General features: G+C 33.6%; 1 protein-coding gene across 1 annotated transcript in view; it reads left to right on the top strand.

Annotated features, from left to right (window-relative positions):
- Positions 1 to 23,953, top strand: part of LOC105347554 (focadhesin) — a 125,061-nt gene that overhangs the window by 97,929 nt on the left and 3,179 nt on the right. The window contains exons 29-37 of the mRNA XM_034467150.2: positions 24 to 146; positions 4,533 to 4,610; positions 5,061 to 5,232; positions 5,504 to 5,584; positions 10,303 to 10,422; positions 10,531 to 10,646; positions 11,145 to 11,384; positions 12,736 to 12,932; positions 16,017 to 16,194. Coding sequence (XP_034323041.2) covers positions 24 to 146; positions 4,533 to 4,610; positions 5,061 to 5,232; positions 5,504 to 5,584; positions 10,303 to 10,422; positions 10,531 to 10,646; positions 11,145 to 11,384; positions 12,736 to 12,932; positions 16,017 to 16,194 — 1,305 coding nt within the window. The remainder of the gene's footprint in view (positions 1 to 23; positions 147 to 4,532; positions 4,611 to 5,060; positions 5,233 to 5,503; positions 5,585 to 10,302; positions 10,423 to 10,530; positions 10,647 to 11,144; positions 11,385 to 12,735; positions 12,933 to 16,016; positions 16,195 to 23,953) is intronic.

Below are 23,953 nucleotides of genomic sequence, written 5' to 3'. Positions count from 1 at the left end.
GTGCAATTGTTGTTTTGCTACAGAGTTCTGGGATTGCTGTAGCAGCAGGCCTACTGTTATACCACCTCTCTAAGGCAGGACTATCCACTGTTACAGAACAACAGGCACTGCTGCACCAAACCTGGACCAGGAAACTGAACTCACAGGTAAGTTATCACCTTAAGTGACAGGTGTCAGAACTAACAGGTAAGTTATCACTAAGTGACAGGTACCAGAACTTACTGGTAAGTTATCACTAAGTGACAGGTGTCAGAACTTACAGGTAAGTTATCTCCTTTAGTGACAGGTGCCAGAACTTACAGGTAAGTTATCACCTTTAGTGACAGGTGTCAGAACTTACAGGTAAGTTATCACCTTTAGTGACAGGTACCAGAACTTACAGGTAAGTTATCTCCTTTAGTGACAGGTGCCAGAACTTACAGGTAAGTTATCACCTTTAGTGACAGGTGTCAGAACTTACAGGTAAGTTATCACCTTTAGTGACAGGTACCAGAACTTACAGGTAAGTTATCATCTTTAGTGACAGGTGCCAGAACTTAAAGGTAAGTTATCACCTTTAGTGACAGTTGCCATAACTTACAGGTAAGTTATCACCTTAAGTGAGAGGTGTCAGAACTTACAGGTAAGTTATCACTAAGTGACAGGTACCAGAACTTACAGGTAAGTTATCACCTGAAATGGGATGCTGACTTAGTAATTTGCTATAATGGTATTTTGATTATACTTATGTTGTGCTGCTGCTGGAGCAAATATAAGTTATTATTGATTTACATATATAAAATTTTTAAAAAAGCATTCCAAAAAGTTATTTAGTTAAACTTTAATCACATCCACTTAGGTTAATTCCGTTTTATTGGAGTTAGAGAAACTGAAGTAGACCACCCCACACATAAAAGTCAGTTGTAATTCATCTTTTTTAATGTGTGATGACAAGGGTTTCACAAAATCCAATTGTATGATTAGTGACCACTTTCTGTGCATGTAACACAGACATTGAGTCCCAGGGTTGAGGCAGAATCAAAGAAACGGTGTTAGTGGGGCTTAATTATGTAAACAGCGACAGAGGATTGATCAGGATTCAACGGATCATACACTTTTTTGGTCCTTTGAAACAAGAGTAAATAAACGAAATAATTTAATAGAGAAAACTGAAACCTAAGTTTGATTTCCCAGTGGAGTTTGGCTAGCTTGACGTTATTTTCTTGTGCTTACGTGATACATGAAAAGTTTCATGAATTTATGATTAACTTTATGAAGTTTAGAAATCATGTTGCATGCAAGCCAGTGTTGATGATATTTACCAATCCTTTGATACAATATTGACATACAGCATCCTTGTAAGATTTCAACTGAATTCTGTGGAATTTGATATATGGACAAATATGTTTGAAATGGTGTATAGAAGTATGAATTATTCTGTTGTAATTCTTTCGTTTATGTAATTATGCTTTGTCAATATTTTGATTAATGACTTTGCAGCATCCTATGTAATACATTTCCAAAAGAATAATTGCTGAAGGAGCAAGCAAAGCTCACAAACAAGATGTTTTTGACAAGCCCTCTTCTCATTTTGTAAAAGCTTAAGTATTGAATGCTTTGGATGTCGTTGGTCCTGCAACACTCCAAGGCTGTGCAGACAAATTAAATACCGTGTGTTAGCAGGGTCTTTGTCTGCACAGATGTTTGAATTTATGTAATTTTGTAATTATGACAAGGTGTAGCATTGAAGTTCCCCTGTTTTATATATATCAGAGACTAGTTTGCAGGGTTCTTGAAATCTTTTTTCCAATGTCAGTCATTTGGACTTTCTATCCAAACATTTTCAATAAAAATATGAAAAAACTACATGTTTATTTGAATGTTATTATCATATATTATTCTCAACTTACATTGTCAAAACAAGCCTTCTAATTTCTCTCATTTTTACCGTAATTGGTCTGATTTCTCCTAACTTAACTAGGTTTATCGTATGCATTTGGATATCCTCAGTGATTACACGCAGGGTTTTCAACATATTTCTGTTGCTTTTGTACGAAATTTAGTTACCGGTATATTTTAAGAAGTTACTCTGTCCATATCTAACGGTCATTTGAAGTGACAGGCAACCTCAAGTAATCGGTCCTTGGTTATTTTTATCGGTCTTGCTGACAAGATTTCAAGAACCAGAGTTCTTGAAATCTTTTTTCCACTGTCAGTCATTTGGACTGACAACCATCAGAAGTTTGTCAGTCCAGACTGATTTCTATCAGTCCAAACATTTTCAATAGAAAGATGAAAAACTACAAGTATATTTGCCTTATAGTTTCTCTCATTTTTACCTTAATTATTCTGATTTCTCCTAACTTTCACATTCTGGCTCCTGATAACATTCTTATTTATCACTTCATTAATTATTTTTATTTCCTTCCCTCTCTCATTATCAACTTTCTTCTTGTTCTCTTTCTCGTTCTCTTTTTGCACATTTCATATGTAACTAGGGCTCGGTTGTCAGATAGCGGAGTTCTTATTTCCCGAAAAAAATTATAAATGATTACATTGGGATTTTTGTGCGTATTTCTGTGTATTGCAATAAAAAAATTCACTGAAAACCCTGTTTCGGTGTATGCAATGTACATTGAAAAAACGTAACGAGACAACACTCGCCATCTTGGATTTATAGGGGGCCCTCAGTTCACGCTATGTTTAAAACAAGTTCTCCAATTTCTCCCATGATTTCTGACGACATCTAGGTTGATTGAAAGACTTATTCCTATTGTCTGACTACATCTGTAAGCTGCATTAAAAACACACCGTATCAATATGTATCAATATGTACGAAATACTCGCCAAAGTTATCGAAAGCAACGGAAGTAATAATTACTGAGGTGTTCCGAAAATGCATAATAAGTCTAGAGAGAGCAAAAAAACCGCGAAAAACTCCTCTAGATTTATCGTATGCGTTCGGATCTCCTCAGTGAGTATGAAAATTAGTTATATTTTCGCAAGTTACTCTGTCCATATCTACCGGTCATTTGGACTGACAGGCAACCTCAAGTAATCGGTCCTTGGTTATTTTTATCGGTCTTGCCGACAGGACCGAAAGATTTCAAGAACTCTGAGAACTTAGAGTTTGTAGGAGCCAAGACACATCCGAACTTTATCAGTAATGCGTCCCAAAAAAGGCTACTGTGCCCAACATTGGATAAATAATCATCTCAAGAACTCCAATGCTTCAATTCCTAACTACTCACGATGTTGAGCAAACTCAGTTTTTTTTCTAATTTTACACACCCAGAACTTAACGAGGCCGGGTCTAATTTTTTCTGCCCTAGATTTTTGAATGAAATTTTTTACATGAATTTCTACTGATATAATTATTATTTTAAGATAAAAAAATAAAACATTTACCACACCGTTTGTTTAGGGGGTCATCTCAAAGTTTGTTAATTTTTAACATAGGACCCTATGGGATTTTGCTTGAAATGTATCAATTTTGCATATTTTTTACATTTTTTTTTAAACTTCTGCCCTAGGGATTTCTTTTTCTGTTCCACATATTAAAGTTATTGCTAAAAGGCATCAAATGGTCAAATAAAAAAACCCTTTTACCACCTGGTTTGTTCCAGGGATCTTATCAAAGTTGTTTTTTTTGTATACCCAATTTCCCAGTTTGTCAGATAATGGCTATTTTTTATTTGACAAAAGCGGAAATGATGATCTTTATAGTATTATTAAAACATTCAGACATATTTAAGTGATAAATAAATATATAACATCACATATTAAGGGTCATTAATATAAAATAAATGGTTTATGTCTTGAAATATATGAATTAAGCTATATTTAGGCGGGTTAAGAAAACGTGAGAGGGCTAGGCATGCTGAACCCTCTTCACGTTTTCGACCCGAGCCCAAATATAGCTTATACTTCGAGACATTTATGTTTATATCACAATGTAAAATCAATTTTACGCATCAAACGAGCTATTTTCAACAAATTTCGCTGAATATCTGCAGTTGAAACTATCACGCCATGGCGTCAACAACGCAAAAAGATGACATCACAATACAAATGAAAGGCTGCACGAAAGCGTGCGTACTCGTTCTGTACTCGGCCTCATTTAGATCAGACGACATGTTACTCGAGCACGATAAACATTATCCAAATTTTTAACGGCCTGATAATATACCAAATAAAATTATTATCATTTTTAAAAGGGTTTAAATGTTATATATGTATGTGCCAAAAAATTTATATCAGCATTTCAAGAGTATTTTCAATAAGATTATAGGAAATCGCATACCCTACTATTGGCACCCCTCTAGTATCTTGCACAGATGCCTGGTAAGATACCCTAATTTATTGCAAGAAAGCTTGTTAAAGTACTGGAAATAAAAAAAAATTCCTGGAAAAAGTTATATAGAATTGAGAAAGGTGTCGTCCAACCTAAATACATTGAGAAAATGTAGAAAAAATCTCTACAAGAAATAGCACTGATAACTATTTCTTAAGTGAGCGATGTGGCCCATGGGCCTTTTGTTTATAATTTTCAGGAGAGTTCAGACCAAGAAAAGATAGCGGCTATGAGTGGACTGCTGGCCTTGGTTGGTTCACACAGACCTCTCACCCCTGTAAGTTTTAAATCCATCAAACAATTTGCTAGACTTGTTAATTTGTTATAATTTAATTCATTATAACCATGAAAGTTTGAAAGGATTTGTTTGAAATTTTTACTAGGGACTCTATATCTGAGATTTCACTATGATATCTAAGTTTGTACTAAACAAATACTGTATTTGTGTGATGAAAAATACTGTGTCTCCTCACTATATCTAATAAAATAAAGACTTCTAAAACAATTTTAAGTTGATCTAGAAAATAATTTCATATACACAAGCATGTAAAAATTATTTTTCTTTGAAAAAGTTTACAGTTTATGAAGCATAAACTGCACAATGTTGTAAATGTTTTTCTTGTTTTATAACATATGAAGAAATAAGATCAATTCCTTAAATATTTTCAGTAATATTTTTGTCTCATGCCGGATCAGAAATGTTTACAGTGCAGAATTTTTTTTGTAGACCTCAGGGACGATGTCCTTATCCTTGAGTGCTATAAATGTTGATGAGGTTGTCAAGGTCATACGACAGGTTGTATCTATGGGAGATGACCTTGGTCTCCAGAATTCGGCAGCCTGGATGCTGGGTCAATATCACATGTCAGCGTCCAGTGTAACTGAGAGCAGGGCCAGTGGTAGGTGCTCAATATATATTCACTACCAAAGCCAAATATACTCACGGTAACTATATGTAGAGCAAACATCACCTCAGGGCATCTTGCAGACACACTGATAGCAAAAGTTTAATCCAGAAGAAAAATAAAAATCCAGTCTTTAACATTGTATTAACTATAAAGCAGTTTTTCAGTAGCTGGTCTAAGAAATTAAAGATTGAGGTGGGGTGGAAGGGATGAGTTTAAATAATAGTGCTGTAGCAGATATAGTGCTTTGTTTTGTTTTTTTCAGTGGCAACCTCTATGAGTTATCTCCCTGAATCCAGCTTCCTTAGAGCTGTAGTGGATTTTCTCCTTGATGCGGGAAGGAAAGGTAACTGTCAATCCCATTACACATAGCAGCTATACTCAAAATGAGTTTGAGACAGGACATCTTCGCTAGTCAATGGTTTTCGATCCACTCTGCTCCTCTGTAGATGGGGAGCTGAGTGGATCGTAAACCTTTGGCTAGCAAAGATGGAGGCATGAATATTTGGTGATAATAAAGATGGTATTGGTGACCATTATAAGTTCCATGGGGGAAAGAAAATGGTGGTGTCCTTGATGTCACATTTTCTGAAAGGCATTGGAAATGAAAACACACATATGATTGTTACAGAGATACAATATGGTGTGATATGGAGCATCAGCTACCATGACATGGTTCTGATTGATTGACATGTAGCATGTAGACGTAGTTTCAAAGTGAAACTAGATCAGGAAACCATTAAATACAGTTTCAGCAAATGAATTCAATTGACTTCTTGACAATTGATATCTTTATGTCAATGAAGCAGCACAAGGCGAATGATGGTGAGGAAGGCTGAATTTGAATTTCAGATAAGAACATTAAACAAGTAGAAAAGAAATTATCAAATGGGGTTAATAATTGAAAATTGACAATTGAATAAATTCAATTACAACATAAAAGCAGTCTAATGGAAACTGAATTCCAACAAAAGGTGATAGATTTTGCATAATCAAATTTTATCTGAGTGGCAGATCAACAACTAAATGTCACGTAAACAATTAAATGAAAGTATGTGTCATATGAAATATTTATATGTTATTTGAAAAATATCTCGCTAAATACAAGGAAATATGGAAAGTTCATCTGATTTAAATATTATTTAAATCAGATGAACTTTCCACATTTCCTTGTATTTTCTGTAAATAGTTAAATGTGAGTCTGTACAAAATGCATATCTGTGGATTTCTTTTGTTGCCATAGATGCTAGTATTGAAGCTTCAGATGACAGACTCAAGGATATGTATATTTGTGGCTGATCATTCAGTCGATACAGTATGTTATAATAATTTCACTTCAATGAACATTTAGTTTCGTTCATCAACTTAAATGAAATAAAAAACAATTGTATTCAACGAATATTGATGAAACCACAATATTCTAATAATTTGAAATAAACATAAAATGTGTCACACTGATGTGTGTGAAGCGGATTTAACACCATGTGCATTCTATGGCATGATGGAGACAATTCTTGAGCTTTACTGTACATAATATGTCACCAATCAAAGAGGCACATCCATGTGCATAGGTTTCATGTGGCACTGCATGTAACTAGCCACTTTTATTTATGGTAGGACTCCGGTAGGAGAGATGTTAGTATAACCTTTACAGAGATGATTTTATAACAGGTACTCTAAGTACAAATTAATGAAAATTCTTGATTAACACTTCTCTGTTATTGGCTAAAGTATTGGATTGTTTTGTTGAAAAAATATTATGAAGGCGCAATTCATTCGTAAACATCTTATTTCCTGCAAAATTTACTGTCTGACAGTTCGCCTTCTCTGTTATTGGCTAAAGTATTGGATTGTTCTGATGAAAAATATTATGAAGGCGCAATTCATTCGTAAACATCTTATTTCTTGCAAAATTTATTGTCTGACAGTTGGCCTTTATGAATTTTGCAGTGCTTAAGTATTTTTTACATAATAATGTGTCAATTTTGCCCCATGCAAAAAACTGGCAATTACATATTTTGTCATATCTTTGTAAGAGATTGAAACTTCAAACGCTACTGCATGACCATCATGGTAATACTGCACTCAAATATTATTTCATGGATCCTTAAGGAAGGAGTCCTTTCATACTACAAATATTAAGAATTTTATAAAAATTCGTTTACATGTATTTTAGAACACTCTCTTTCAAAATTAAAAAAGATATAAAAATCGACCATCTTATATCGGTGCCAAGGTCACCCAGTCAACATCTTAAAATAGACAATGATTTATGTTCAATAACCATTATTAGAACTTTTCTTAGACTTTGATACACCAGAAAAATCCTAAGACAGAAAATTTCCAAACTTACTAGGGATCTAAAATTGTAAGGTCAAAATATTTCAAAACAGTAAAGAAAAAAGGAAAAACATTACAAGTTTTCAAAATAATCAAATCTGAATTTCTTCAGACTTTACAAAAAAATTCAACTCAATTTTGCAAAATATTAATGTTTTGAGCCTCTTTCATTATCATCATCCTATAATAAGAATTTCTTTTCTTTGTTATAGTTCTGAGCATAATATGAGAAAAAGCTATAGCAAAAGGAAAATAAAATTGACCATTTAAGAACAGAGAAATTTTAATCCGAATTTCCTCTTTCTTTACATAGAAAATTGACCACTCCTTTGCAAAACATTAATGATTTCAACATCTCTTTAAATGTCAACCTATGTTGCAAATTTCTTTTCTCAGTTTCACGTTTGCCCAGTCATATGAACCTAGTGTAATACCAAATAAAAAAGAAAATTAACCTTATAATGAATGGTAATCTTTAACCCGAATTTCCTTAATCTTTATACAGAAAATCCATTAAATTTCACAAAATCTCAATGTTTTGAGCCTCTTTTATTATTATCATCCTATAATAAGAATTTCTTTTTTTTGTTATAGTTTCGTAGAATAATATGAGAAAATAGCTATAGCAAAAGGAAAATAAAATTGACCATTTTAGAACAGAGAAATTTTACCCCAAATTTCCTAAATTTTTCTTTACATGACCACTCCTATGCAAATCATCAATGATTTCAACATCTATTCAAATGTCAACCTATATTGCAAATTTCTTTTTAAGCTGTAGTTTTGCTCAATTGTATGAGTCAAGTGCTACACCATATAGAAAATAAAATTGACAATTAAATAGGGGGGGGGGGGGTGGTCTTTTACCCGAATTTCCTCTATCTTTACACAGAAATTCCATTAAATTATGCAAAATCTCAATAGTTTCTCATGTTAAAAATGATCATTTCATATTGACAACTTCATTTCCAAGTACCAGTTTCGTCGATTTGTATGAGATAATAAGCCATATATATAGTTAAAGAAAAATAAAATTGACTACTGTAGACGTACTTTTGTCCGCGTGGTATTAATTTACGCTATGAACGCGGGCACAAATTTTCCGCGGAATTTTTTCCCAGTGTACTTAAAGTGCATTTTGGAATGAAATTTTGAAATTGCATTTACATGAATAAGGATAATCGGAAGTTACTACATTATAGAACACTTGCATATACGTGTACTCAATGTATATCGTTTTTATCTATAAAAACTGTCAAACAAATTTGTTTTGAAAATTCACATAATAAATAATTTAATCTCCTAAAGATTTGAATATTCGGTAAATTTACTTGCATGAAATTTAAACTTCTCCCAGCTCCAGATAACGGCACGTGTAAGACGACAAATAGCCCCAAGCGGGTCTGTCTTTCAATGATCCAATTAACTACACGCTAAGACCCGTGTTTTTACTGCAATTTTTAGATCCCTTTGTGCTCTGACTTTTAATTGATTAAACTGATCAACTCATAATTTAAACGACATTTGAACCCATAAATTGACAGTTAATAAAGATCACAGGACGATTTTAGCCAGCGTCGTAACATCTTGACCGCTAACTAATGACTACCGACCAGTGCACAACCGATAATTACTGTCCACTGTGAACAGTTCTTACAATTTAAGTCCAAAGTTGGACAAATTCTAGGTAATGAAAATCGCTCAGAACTAAATTTAATAATAATTATTCAAATAATTTTTTTTTCATTCAAAGAATCCGCGTAAATTTTTACCCGCGGATTAAATTGCTATTGTGATTCCGCGGAATTATGACCCCGTGGAAAAAAATACGTCTACAGTATTTAATAGCGAGAATTTTTAACCCGAATTTCCTCCCTTCTTTACACAGAATGTTGACAACTCCTTTGCAAAACACTGATGTTTTAAACATCCCTTGAATGTCAACTTTTGTTGGAGTTTTTTTTTCAGTTAAGGTTCGCACAGTTGCTGATTACAATATACTGTCATAATGTTGCTGAAAACAATGTACTGCTGTAATGTTGCTAATACAATATACTGACATTTATTTTGCTGATTACAATATACTGACATTTTTTTGCTGATTACAATAAACCGACATTTTGTTGCTGATTACAATAAACCAACATTTTGTTGCTGATTGCAACATACTGACATTTATTTTGCTGATTACAATAAACTGACATTTTGTTGCTGGCAACATACAATATACTGACATTTTGTTGCTGGCAACATACAATATACTGACATTTTTTGCTGATTACAATGTACTGACATTCTGTTGCTGATTACAATATACTGACATTTTATTGCTGATTACAATATACTGACATTTTGTTGCTGGCAACATACAATATACAGCAATATTGTTGCTGATTACAATATTCTGAAATCTCTCTACTGCTGGTATCAATAAACTGACATATACTACTGTGGAATCATCTTTATTGGTGGATGTCAATGTTCATGGGTAGACAAAATTTTCCTGGTTTGTGAGGATGTAATTTTGTTGATAGTAAGTGTAATCAGGATGATTTTAATAGATATTAAACAAATACTTGTAAATATTTTTATGGGGATGTAAATTTGTGGGCAAGGGTTACCCACAAAAGCTTTGGTCCTCCACAAACAATGATGATTCCACAGTATATGTATTGGAATTCTCCCTGTTTCTGATTGTTTCTTCATGGTATCTCCTTGTTACAGGTCCTGAAGCAGTGCCGGCCCCTCAAGTAGAGTGTTGCCTCAGAAGTCTACAGGTGACACAAAGCCTGCCCCCGGTCAACTGGGCCGGGATCCTCACCCCACTGATGAGGACCAACTTCAGTAAGTGCTTTACTTAAACTTGTCTTCTCTTGGCCTGTGCAGTGTACAGAGAATAGAATTGACTGATTTTTATGCAGTGACTCAGAAGATGTCATGATAATCTTGTAGGTGAAGAAGTGAAGAGGTTGTGCCTTCAGGTTGGGATTACCCAGAGTTCATCATCCACAACAGCAGCGGTATTAGTCAGTTCGTGGGTGGTCCCACCTCTCATACACTCTCTCAGTGTAAGATGATGGTTTGAAGTCATAAAATTATGAAATTAAGAAGCAACACTGTCGGAACTGTAGATCATTCCCAATTTTTTTATGAGGGATATAAAAGTTTTAATTCAGAAGTTTTAGAAAAGATTTGAAATGTTTTATAAGAGGTGATTCAGAGAGGTCATTGTCTTTGTAACTTGTGGGTGATGGGTATGAGACAAAATTGTAATGTAGAATACATCCATGTTTGAAAGGGTTGGTGGCCATTTTTAAGCTACACATTTACCTCCTATGAACAAAGAGATCTGTATACAAAAATAGCAAACTGCTCAAATTTTAAAGCTAATGTTTTTGGAATTTTTCTTTTCTAGATACACTGTATTAGTTTATGGCCAAAAATATGTCAAAGTTTACAAGGCAAATCTGATGGTTACTTTGGTTGACCACCCAATGTCCTTAAGACATGTACTTTGCAGCCAAAGAAATGTGCCTTTCTCTGAACTTTTTATTCACCTTGACCAGGCACCTTGCCGTTGCTTACTCTATGATGAGTTACCCACGCTCATCGCCTCCCTGTCACCAACAACTTTGAAATCTCTTCTGGATACATTTCAAAGTGAGACTGGGAGCTCGTATCTGCATGGAATATATGGACTACAGAAGGCATTGAAGGTACCTGACCCCCCGCCAGCTGTGGCGTCTGTATTACTGGACTGTTTGAGGGAGGTGTATAAGACACAGAGATCATTATGTCGGATAGATGTAAGTGTTTAACTTATTAGCTCACCTGAGCTGAAACTTATGAGGAAGTATTCTAGGTCTCAGCTAGTGTAGTTTCAAAGTTGTGAAAACCATGACCCCTGGGGATAGGGTAGAGCCACAATGGGGGGTCGAATTTTTACATAGGAATATATAGAGAGAAAAAATCTTTTAAAATCTTCTTAAAATCATAGAAAAGCTGCAACTTTAGTGAAAGCAACCTTAAGTAGGGTAGATTCAAATTTGTTAAAATCACAATCTTGAGGAGAAGGGTGGGGCTACATTTGGGATCCAATTTTACCCAGGAAAATGTTTTAATTCTCAAAACCTTAATGTTATAATATATGGTTTTACTTAAATGCAAGCATTTTGACAAATTGTTGTTTCTTTTAAATTGTTTAGACTTTGGCCCCTGGACATTTCTGGGCCTCACAAGGGGTTCAGAGTTTGATGTAGGTTCATATTACATATAAAAACAATTGTTTAGGATCTTGTTGAGAACTGCAATGCTCAAAATGTGATATCAGTGTTTGAAATGACCGTCCCCCTGACCGCCCGAGATGCATAACTTTTGGCGTTGATGAACAAATTTGTTTGTACATGCGCCGGACTGGACATGGTTATTTTTTTTTTAGCAAAGTGTATTTTATATCAGGATTGGGGTTTTAAGATTTTTTAACTGATTCAAAACTAGTCATGTTATCACTTCCTTGGATGGTCATTTAACAAGTCAAGACAAGTGTTTAATTCACATAGACGATGCTTTGAAGCGACATGTGAGAATGGCGAGGTAGATTTCCCAGACTTGATAAGAAATCATTTAAAGAAAGCCCTAAAAAGAAAAGTGAACGATAACAAAACAACTAAAGAAAAAACTAAAGTTTATGAGGAAACCAAAGGAAAAAAAGCTTGAGATTTTGGAATGTTTTACGTGCAAAAATAATACCTGTATCAAGTATGTTTAACATGCAAATGAAAATATAAACAAATGTTATCTGTTTTCTCTAGGCTGATTTAATTTTAACAGGGCTGACAACTTATACTAGCTGTCAGCCCCAAGTGTCTAGCTAGTTTTCTGATGAGTTTATAACACTGGTGAATACACTATAGAATCATCCTGTTAGAAAAGGGACTTGATTATAAACATAAGAATATCCAAGTGGAAAATAGATTTTTTTTAATTTAGGATCTACATGTATCAAACTACATTGTCCAAATATTTTGCATAATGACTCTGTTAAGCTGATTTTATCATGTTTATTGTTCCTCAGGTGAGCAATGTGGGCTGTGGGCCTCTTGTAGTGTTGTTTGTCAATTTGTTTATCCTCTTGTCAACAGTTTTCCTTTCGTTTAGGACAAATTGTTCCACCTGCTTGCAGAGTGTCTTGGGAGTGTAACAGATGAAGTGTTCGACGACCTCACGGACAACGATTTTGTAGAGGATAATTACTTTTTGTCCTGTTTTGTGAGATGCTATTTGTTAACACAAGGAAGACAACCAATAGCATTGCTTAATCGCTGTGTTGATGCGAGTCTTAACAATCCTGGGAGGTAAAAGTATAAACATCTTAAGTTAAACTGTTAACAAAAGCAGCTTTATGCATGACTACCGGTACAGGTTGTTTTTCTTGATGTATACATAAAATTTTTCTGTGTTAAGCCCCATCTTCCTCGCTGTCTTCCTGTTATGTTCTAAACCACATACCACCAAGAAGCTTGATAGATATGTGGATTTTGTATAAAAAAAAAAGAAAAGAAAAAAAAAGAAAAGGGAATGACAATTTTAAGGCATGCAGGTATCTGATTTTTACTCTGATTGCAAGATTTGCAAAGGGGAATATCGCCAATTTTCATATTTTTGACTTAAAAGTTTAAATTGAGTTATTTCTCTTTTAAAGGACTATGTGCGGTATATTGCGTTTTTTGTTGCCCCCAAAATCAAAGTTTTATAAAGAGCTTTAAAAATAAGGTGAAAGATATTTATTAATAAAATCATATTGAAATTAAGAGTGTAAAAGGTTATCACCACAGTGACGTTTACATGTATGTAGAAATGACGCCATGAAGGTAACCTAATTTTGATAAATTGATGTTTTGTAGCAAAATATGGGTGTTTTCTGATGGTTTTTTGACTGGGAAACATCAAGCGCAAACTTACCATTTTTCTGTATAATGTGTATAACTATTTGAAGAAAAACATATGTTAAAATTGTACTTGAGCAGACCTGCGCTCTATAATTCGGAATGCAAAATATAAAGCAAAAATGAGAATATTTTCATTTGTTTGCAAATTTCCGGGAATTAGGTCGTTTAGGTGATGTCATAGATAAACAGCAATGACCAATGATGACTAAAATCAAGATTAAAGTGAAAGGCATCCACTGTATGATGATTTTTGAAGATTTGATTTTTATTCGAATACTATTTAAAAATTGGTTGAAATCGGGAGCAGATATTTGACCATACTGCACTTAGTCCTTTCAATACGGCAATGATATTAACCAATGATGCAGCATTTGACCTAATGTGGCGGTGCTTGAGAACCGATACATTTATATTTATGCCCCCCTTCAAAGAAGAGAGGGCATATTGCTTTGCTTCTATCTGTCGGTCCACCAACTGTTTCCGTTCATTTTCTTCGCAGAGGATGAACACATTGAAATGAAATTTGGTATACAGGTTTATCATGATAATATCTAGGTCAAGTTCAATATTATGTACGATTGAGCCATTTTCGACAGAGTTATGGCCCTTGGACATAGAAAAATTCCAGTTATTTGCAGTTTCTGCTCATTATCTTCGCAGAGGATGAACATATTGAAATGAAATTAGGTATATAGGTTTATCTAAGTTGATATTGGGTACGATTGAGCCATTTTCAACAGAAGTATGGCCCGTAGACGTAGAAAAATTCCAGTTATTTGCAGCGATATTGGGTACGATTGAGCCATTTTCGACAGAATTATGGCCATTGGACGTAGAAAAATTCCAGTTATTTGCAGTTTCCGCTCATTTTCTTCGCAGAGGATGAATATATTGAAAAGAAATTTGGTATACAGGTCTATCATGATAATATCTAGGTCAAGTTCGATATTGGGTATGATCAAGCAATTTTCGACAGAGTTATGCCCCTTGGACTTAGAAAAATTCCAGTTATTTGCAGTTTCCACTCATTTTCTTCGCAGAGGGTGCACATATTGATATGAAATTTAGTATACAGTTTTATGTAAATAATGTCAAGGTCAATTTGATTTTGGGTATAATAGAGCAATTTTCGACAGAGTTATGCCCCTTGGACTTAGAAAAATTCCAAATATTTGCAGTTTACGTTCATTTTCTTTGTGAATGTTTCCAAGGGAGGGGGGCATAAGTGTTTCACAAACATCTCTTGTTATGGCCATAGTGGTATATATTATACATAGGCTAATTATACTTTCATGTTAAATACTGAAATCTGATTGGTTAAGATGCAGTTGATATTACCCTCAGCGTTAGCAACACTCTTGGCAATGACATAACGAATTGTTACATGTGCATAAATGTTGCGCCTACACTTCGCAGTAGAATTTTGGCCATTCCTATAGAAAAGCAGTTAAGTTTTCTATAAAATTGACATTCAGTATAATAAAATAAATAGTGCCTATTTAGGAGTATAACAGTTGAAATCGACATCCCTCAAAAACCATTGTCAACCTCCGCTTCGCGTTGGTTGACAATGGTTTTCTTGGGGGTGTCAATTTTCAACTGTTACCCTCCTAAACAGGCACTATTTATACATTATTATACTTTCATGCTAAAATCTGATTGGTTTAGACGCAGTTGATAATCCGTTCTATTACCCTCAGCGTTAGCAACACACTTAGCAACGGGTAACACAACGAATTGTTACATGTGCGTAAATCATGCGCGTATGGTTCGCCGTAGAATTCATGTCATTTCTATATAAAAGTAGTAAAAAATTCTCTAAAATTAAGACATTCAGTATAATAAAATAAATAGTGCCTGTTTGGGAGGATAACAGTTGAAATTGACACCCTCGAAAACCATTGTCAACCTCTGCTTCGCGTCCGTTGACAATGGTTCCCTTGGGGGTGTCAATTTCAATATTTTAATATTTATATATTATTGCATGATGGTAATGGATATATGAAGATTCATTACCCCATGAACAATCCTATTTCCCATTGTTAGGGCATGGTCTAGCTAATAAATGATTTATTATATATAAAACAACATTCGAGTGTATAATATGCTGGGATCTAATGGTTTGCCTGACTAATAGATAAAAAATGCAATGAATACATGTATTTACCTTAGTATGTTAATTTCTCTTTTATCATTCAAATTATGTACTGTATAGTTGATTTAGTTTTCTGGCAAAAGAAGAAATAAAACATATTGGTATAAATTAAGATATTTATTGTTAATACAGTGTATGCTCATCTCTGGGCTTTTTCATATCCAATGACCTGTGGTAAAACCTTGAAAATATTCTTTAAATAAATCTAAACCTAGACAGTGTAATTATTTTTCATTTTGGAAAAGTATTAGACTATTAATACAAAACTGTACACTAAAGATTTAATTATCATCCATATGATATATTCTGAATATAAAGTTCTCTCTGTTTAACAGTGACACACCGGAACTCCATGCTCTGTTTTACCACACATTCTGGCACATCTCCCAGTCTTCAGCCAAGTCACATGGAGTTCTGAATCAGCTACAGTGGTTGCTGGAGTTACTGGGCCACACCCGTAACTTAGCAACTGGTGCCATCACTCTGTCAGACAAGGTCAAGGACAAAAAGAAGGTACTGTAACTTATAGTTCACTAAAAAAATTCATTTGTATTATGCTCACCAGGCTGAGTTGAAAGCTGAAGTAAGCTTTTCTGATCACTCTTTGTCTGGCACCCATTTGTCTTTGTTTTGTGTCAATCCATCTGTCCATTGTAAGTAAACTTTTCAAATTTTTCACTTCTTCTTCAGTACCACTTGGCCAGTTTTAACCAAACTTAGCACAAAGCACCCACCGCGGGTATGATAAGGCAACTCTCAGCGATCAAATTCCTCTGATCGAAATGACGTCACAATAAGCAGCATGATGTCATACTCGGAAACATGTCGATTTTAACTTTATCTCTGGTTTAAATTATAAAAACTACAGGCATAAAATATCACTAAAAAGTCTTCTAACTGAATATTTCTTCGATTTCTCTCTTTTACGTATAATTATCATTGATGACGTCACAAGCATGTTTAATAGAGAAGATCATGTCCGGAGACAAATCATCGGAATGCCAAAATAAGACTTATTTAATACAGATAACTAAGATTTAGATGAGTGTCAGGATATAATCAGGATAATACAAGCATGGATATTTTGTTTAATCAGCGAGTGTTATAAGGTAAGCAAATCGACATTTATATGGCTTGACCAGCCTTTCCTCTGTCAGTGTGTACAAAAAAAGGCAAAAGTGTAACACTACCCCGGATATTATGAAAGATGACTTTGATAAATATCAACGGTATATGACCTAAACTACTTGAAAAGTGCTTCTAGAATCCTGTGATTCGTTGTTTTAAATGAAAAATACGTAGTATTTTCTGAATCAATGAAATTACAGAAGTTGAGAGGGTTTCCAATAGATATTTACAATATTTATTTTATGCGATTAACAATAGGATTCTAGCAGTAATACTAATAAACCTGAACTAATTGCCGATCGAATTATTGTAGCAAACATACAAATGAACTTAGGGGTAGTGTTACACTTTCTGATTTTTTGTTAAGGTAAAAAATTGATCTATTTTTAACTGTCACGTGATACCATGGCACGGCAGCTTCAAAGATCCAGTCGATTCCAAAGTAGAAAAATAATATCTTGGTGAACACATTCACTTGGTATTAATATTCCGCACTGTTTTCATAAAAAATAAACAGTTTTCAAATTGATCATAATTTTGATGGTCATGAAACTCAGAGTTGCCTTAACCTACCCGTGTAAGGTGAAAGGGATTTAATTTTTCAAAATGAATGATCACATCCTCTTTCGAGGGGAGATAACTTAATATAATAATTGAAAATTTGTGAGTATTATTGACAAAGTTTCTTAACAGCAAATATTGGTAGTGTATAGATTCAAGTTTGTTCAAATCATGATCCACACAAGTAGGTTTGGGCCACAATGAGGGGAGGGGGTTAAATGTTTGGATACAAATTCTGTGGAATCATTAGAAATCATTGTTGCTCAATTATCGTAGTTTTCAAGGGTTGCCCTTCCCCCACGAATTTGAACATCCTTGGAGAAAACAATTTTTGATCATGTTAGTTTTCTTACGAAAACTGAAAACCAGTTCATTCACAAAATTACGTTCCCACAAATAAGCAAAATTCCCAAAATCCACGAAAATTGACCCCCTTGAATTTAAATGATTCCACAGTAAATAGAGAAAAATCTTTAATAACCATCCTCCCCAAATCCATCTGGCCAGAAAAACTGAAACTCGTGTGGAAGCATCCCCATCTTGGGGTGTAGTGTAGATTCCAGGGATGGGGTCAATTACAATGGAAAGTAATTAATTAAATTACAATTACTTGCTTAAATTCTTCAATTAAATTACCATTACCATTACAAGAGTTTTCAAATGTAATTAATTAAATTACAATTACTTTGCAGATGTAATTAATTAAATTACAAATTACATTTTCATCAAAACTTACTAAAACCATGATTTATATACAACACATAAACATTTAAGGAGGTATATCTATAAAATGAATAAAATTTCCTCATAATGAAAATAATTTCACTGTTTGAGAATTTGCTAACTATTCTGATAATTAGTTACAATTTTTGGAAAGAAAAAATATATATTTGGTTTTTATTGATTATTTTAAAACGCAGGTACTGGTAGTCACAATAAGGAGGTGTCCCATACACCCTGATATTCAATAAACATTTAAAAGTCATATCCCTTAAACTACACCTACCATGTCAACTAAAGTATTTCTTGCATGCAAAACTATTATATAAAAACTTTCTCCTTTGCATTTTTATACACTATTTTTTTTTTCTTTTGTAAATACAATGCCGAAGTACAGGTTAATCTCGGGTAGAGGACAGACTATAATTGTTATCAAAACACAATTCACACCTGTTGTTCTCTACCTAATTATCAAAATGTTTGCAATAAGGGAACATACCCTGTGGACATGTTAGGCATCAAAAACTTAAACCATTTTGAAGCCATACATTTTAGCTCTGTGTATTTTAGGCTATCAATTACAAAGCATGACTTGATAGTTTATATAATTTCGATAACACTGATTTTGTTTGTAAATTAAACAATGATGTTTTAAACTAACTCAATGATAATTGACACACTAATTATTCTAATAAGAAGGGAAATAAGTATTTGTAAGAAAAAAGAAATCAAACAAATCATCAAATACATTTGGGAAACTTATCATTAAATATTGAATCATTGAAAAAATCCATTTTGAAAAATATTTAGTATGATATATATAATAATAGTTCAATGCTTTTTAACTACTCTTCGAACTTGACCTAATGTACCATTGTGTGGGGGAAAATGGGTAGTGGACAGCTTAATATTTATATGTCCATCAGTGTGTAATTGAAAGTAATTGAAAAGTAATTGGAATTACATGCCTTTTTTGAAAGTAATTAATTAAATTACCATTACATGTAATTGAAAATGTGGCCAATTACACATTACTTCCAATTACATCAAAATTTGTAATTAATTACACTCAATTACCATTACAAATTACCATTACCCCATCCCTGGTAGATTCAAATTTGTATAAAAAATGATTCTTGGGAAAAGTTTGGGATACAATGGAGGGTTTAATTTTTCCATTATATTTTCATAAGAATGTGTGGAGAAAAATTTGTAAATCTTTTTAACAAGATCTTTTCTATATTGTTCAAATACTACGTATACCAAAAAGCTGATTTGATCTGAGATATGACACTTGATGGCCCCTGGGTCAAGAGTTCTGATGTTAGGACAGGGCTCTAATCACATCCTATGATTAAAGGGGCATGGTCACGATTTTGGTCAAAAGTTATTTTTCTGATTTTTATGTTTACAATTCTTTGGTAAGACATTTTTAATAGGCATCCAAAGTTTGAGTGTGAATGTTGAAGTGAAAATTCCAGTTTTAGACTTAAAATGAATGTACTAAATATTAAGAAGGGCCCCGTTTTCTTCAATGGGAAGATAATTTGAAAAGACTTAAAATAGGGTATGGTGTTTTAGAAATCTTTTTCATAACCCCGTTAATATTTCAACCAAACTTTGCACAAGGCATCCTTAGGGGAACGGATTCCAAATATGTTCAAATAAAGGGCCATTTTGAGAAAGAATTGAAAACATGTTACTGTTATTTATGAAAATAGATTACAATCAAGCTATAATACCAAATCCAGTCTTGTTTCTAAGACTGAAGAGCCTGTCCATGATTCCTAACACTGCCGTTAGCTGATTAGAGTTATGGCCAATGTTGCTCAGGTGAGCAATGTTGCCCTTGGGTTTCTTGTTTTAATAAAGTTTTCTGTTCAAGGAAACAACATATATAATTCATTCACGTTTTTAGCTCAGTTCGCAGTTTATCACTCGTAATAAATTTTTTTGATATTACACTTTGTGTTCTTACGCCACATGACGTCATAACTAAGCATTATTAAGCTTTAGGCGGATGATTGACGTAGAATGAAAAAATAACAAATTAATCAAGTTGAAAAGTGTAGTGTAATATATGTGAAAGTTCAATGAACATTTGTCTGTGGCCATTTGTCACCGTTTGTACAGCTGATTCAAAGGAAATTGTTTAGACAGTGGGTGAATGACTTTATGAAGCACCTGCAATGCACAAGAATTATCATGATGTCATTAACTGATGAAAGCCTGTCGTATAACGGTACCAGAATTAGGTGACCTTTATTGCAGTGAGTCATTAGTTGGTACTGTGTGCTTATCACAGTCCTACTCTTTATAATAAACATGTCGTCTTTAATGATACCATTTATAAAAGGCGATAACAGCAACATTAAAATTTAGCAGGTTTAGGGTTGAATTTAGATTAAAATGAATCAGATCTTGATGATTAAATTTCTAATTCATGTGATTCTTAGCAATTTCAAGTCTCTAAGAATGCATGTCTAGAATTTTGTTTTTTATAATACCGGTACATAAATTTAGGTTTGAACTAGACTCTTGTTGCTATAGCAACAAAAAGGTCTTCCGTTCCTCATGTATTAATATGCACAAGAAATCCAGTTATATTGTAAACAGAAAATGAATATAATATATATAAGTTTTGTGTCTTGATCTATCATAGTTTCTGAGATCTTATTTATTCTTTGTTTTTAAAAAAGAAGGCTATCTGAGATATATGAGATGTCTCACCGGAAGTAGAACATTTTTTTACCATGTGTAGATGACTTTTTGTATTTCTATAGCTAAAATGTTACTTATACGCTAAATAACCAAAATATTTTTAAAAATATCAAAATTGGGTGTACTTCCTGTGAAGACCGGAAGTTACGCCGGATGAAATAAAATAGTGTTAACACGTGTCCATACACAGGTCTATAATCCTACAAAGTTTGGTTGTTGAAGTCGTTACCGTTTTTGAGATCTCGTCGATATAAGGTTTTTTGTCTCGGGACAGGAAACGGACAAACGGAAGTGCTTAATGAAATTTAAATTTTTTATATCTTGTTACTTTCCTCTTTTACATTATTATTCATCGAAGTAGCTAAAACTATCAAATTAAAACAGTTTAACGGATAAACAGTTTGATTTGTTTGAACTCTTCCCCTGTGGACCGGAAGTGACGGAAGACAAAATGAAACTGTTTAAACACATCTTCAATCAAATGTCTATGTTTAGTAAAAGTTTCGTGTCTTGATCACGTACAGTACCTGAGAACTTGCGGGTACAAAATATGTTTTAAAAAAGCTTCCTGAGATAATCGAGATATCTCACCGGAAGTAGAATTTTTTTGTTTATTCAACATTGTATAGATGGCATATAAAAGGATCTATACAAATATCTTTATTCTATGGAAAATAAATTAAATACGTAAAAACAAAAAAATTTGAAGAGCTTCCGGTGACGACCGGAAGTTACGCCGAACAAAACAAAAATGTTTAAACACATCTACAACTATAGGTCTATCATCCCACAAAGTTTGGGTGTTCAAATCTTTATCGTTTCTGAGATCTCGATGTGACAAGCTTTTTGTCGCGGGACAGGAAACGGACGACAGGAAATGAATTTTCAAAAAATGAAAAAATCGCCTAGAGATATGATCATTTTCTATCAATCCTGAAAATTTCAAGTAAATCTATCCAGCCATCTCTGAGATATCTTGTGGACAAAAACTGGGAAAAAAAAAATAATAATAATAATAACTAGACTCTTGTTGCTATAGCAACAAAAAGGTCTTCCGTTCCTCATGTATTAATCTGTACAAAAAATCCAGTTATCTTGTAAACAGAAAATGGATACATGCACATTTTTTCTTTCCTCAAAGTTTGGATGTTCAAGTTTTCGTTAGTTATAATTTCTCGTTGAAAAAAGGTTTTTTTTCTAGGGACCGGAAACGAACAAACAGAAGTGATTTAAGAAACGTAAAGTAGATATTTTAGTTCATTTACCTACGTACGTTACTGTTCATCACATTGGGTAAACTGTTTTTGAAAAAGTTAAAAGTTTTTTAAAAAGTTCTATTGCTTTTGAACGTTTCAAGTATTAACCGGAAGTGACGTAGGACCAAATGAAACCTGTTAAGCACATGTTCAATCAATGTGCATTATCTATATAAGTCTTGATCTATCACAGTTTCTGAGATCTTGTGGGTACTTTGTTTTTAAAAAAAGAAGGCTACCTGAGATATTTGAGATGTCTCACCGGAAGTAGATCTTTTTTTTTACCATGTGTAGATGACTTTTTGTATTTCTATAGCTAAATGTTACTTCAATGCTAAATAACCAAACTATTTCTAAAAAATCAAAATTGGGTGTACTTCCTGTGACGACCGGAAGTTACGCCGGATAAAACAAAATAGTGTTAACACATGAACATACATAGGTCTATCATCCCACAAAGTTTGGTTGTTCAAGTCGTTACTGTTTTTGAGATCTCGTCGAAATAAGGTTTTTGGTTTCTGGACAGGAAACGGGCAAACGGAAGTGCTCAATCTAAATTGTATTCAATATTTCTTGTATACTTGCCATTTGTACATTATTTTTCATTTATCTAACTAAAAAATATCAAAGGAAAACAGTTAACCTGATAAACAGCTCGATTTTTTTAACTCTTCCGGTATTGACCGGAAGTGACGGAAGACAAAATGAAACCGGTTAAACACATCTTCAATCAAATGTCTATCATCCATGAAAGTTCCGTGTCTTGATCGCTTATAGTTTCTGAGATCTCGCGGGTACAAATTGTGTTTTTAAAAAGCTACCTGAGATAATTGAGATATCTCACCGGAAGTAGAATTTTTTTGTTGATAAAACATCGCATAGGTAACTTATGTATAGAATTATAGTTTTATGTTTATTCTATGGAAAAGAAATTTAATGCGTAGAAATAATAATTTTTGAAGTGCTTCCGGTGACGACCGGAAGTTACGACGAACAAAAAAAAATAGTTTAAACACATCTACAGCTATAGGTCTATCATCCCACAAAGTTTGGTTGTTCAAAACTTTACCGTTTTTGAGATCTCGAGGTGACAAGCTTTTTCAACGCGGGACAGGAAACGCACGACCGGAAATAAATTTTGAAAAAATGAAAAAAACGCCTAGAGATATTGTCATTGTCTTTCATTCCAGAAAATCTCAAAAATATCTATCCAGCCATCTCCGAGAAATCTTGTGGACAAAAAAAGGAAAAAAAAAAATAATAATAATAAAAAACCTTACAATCACTATAAGGTCTTCCGTTGGAAACGGAAGACCTTAATAAACTAGACACTTGTTGCAAAAGCAACAAAAAGGTCTTCCGTTTTGATATACATGTATCAATTTAACTGTGAGACATTGCTTCTCTCACATAGAAAAAAAGTAGATATGATAATTATTGTGAATGATATATCCAGACGTTACTTACATGTAAAACAACGAAAATGAAAAAGAAATCAATTTTTGAAGTACTTTCTGTGACGACCGGAAGCAACGCCGATCTAAACAAAAATGTTAACCATTTGTACAATCATAAATTAATCTTTCCTCAAAGTTTGGTTGTTCACGTCTCTGCCAAATCTAAGATCTCTTTGAAACAATATTTTTGTCTCGGGACCGGAAACAGACAAACAGTAGTGATTAATAAAAACAAAAGCTGGTATTTCTCGTACATTTGCTAAGCGTACATCACTGTTTATCAGGCTAGATGAAACACCTGAGAAAGTCAGTTAAACTTGTTAAAAACATGATTTGTTTGAACCCTTCCAGTAAGAACCGGAAGTGACAGTTGGCAAAATTAGAGTCGTTAAACACATCCCCAATCAAATTTCTATCAATCATGAGAGC

Source organism: Magallana gigas, chromosome 6, assembly GCF_963853765.1.
Source record: "Magallana gigas chromosome 6, xbMagGiga1.1, whole genome shotgun sequence".
NCBI classification, from domain to species: domain Eukaryota; kingdom Metazoa; phylum Mollusca; class Bivalvia; order Ostreida; family Ostreidae; genus Magallana; species Magallana gigas.
The sequence above is the reverse complement of the archived record's forward strand: the minus strand, read 5'-3'. Positions and strand labels throughout refer to the sequence as shown.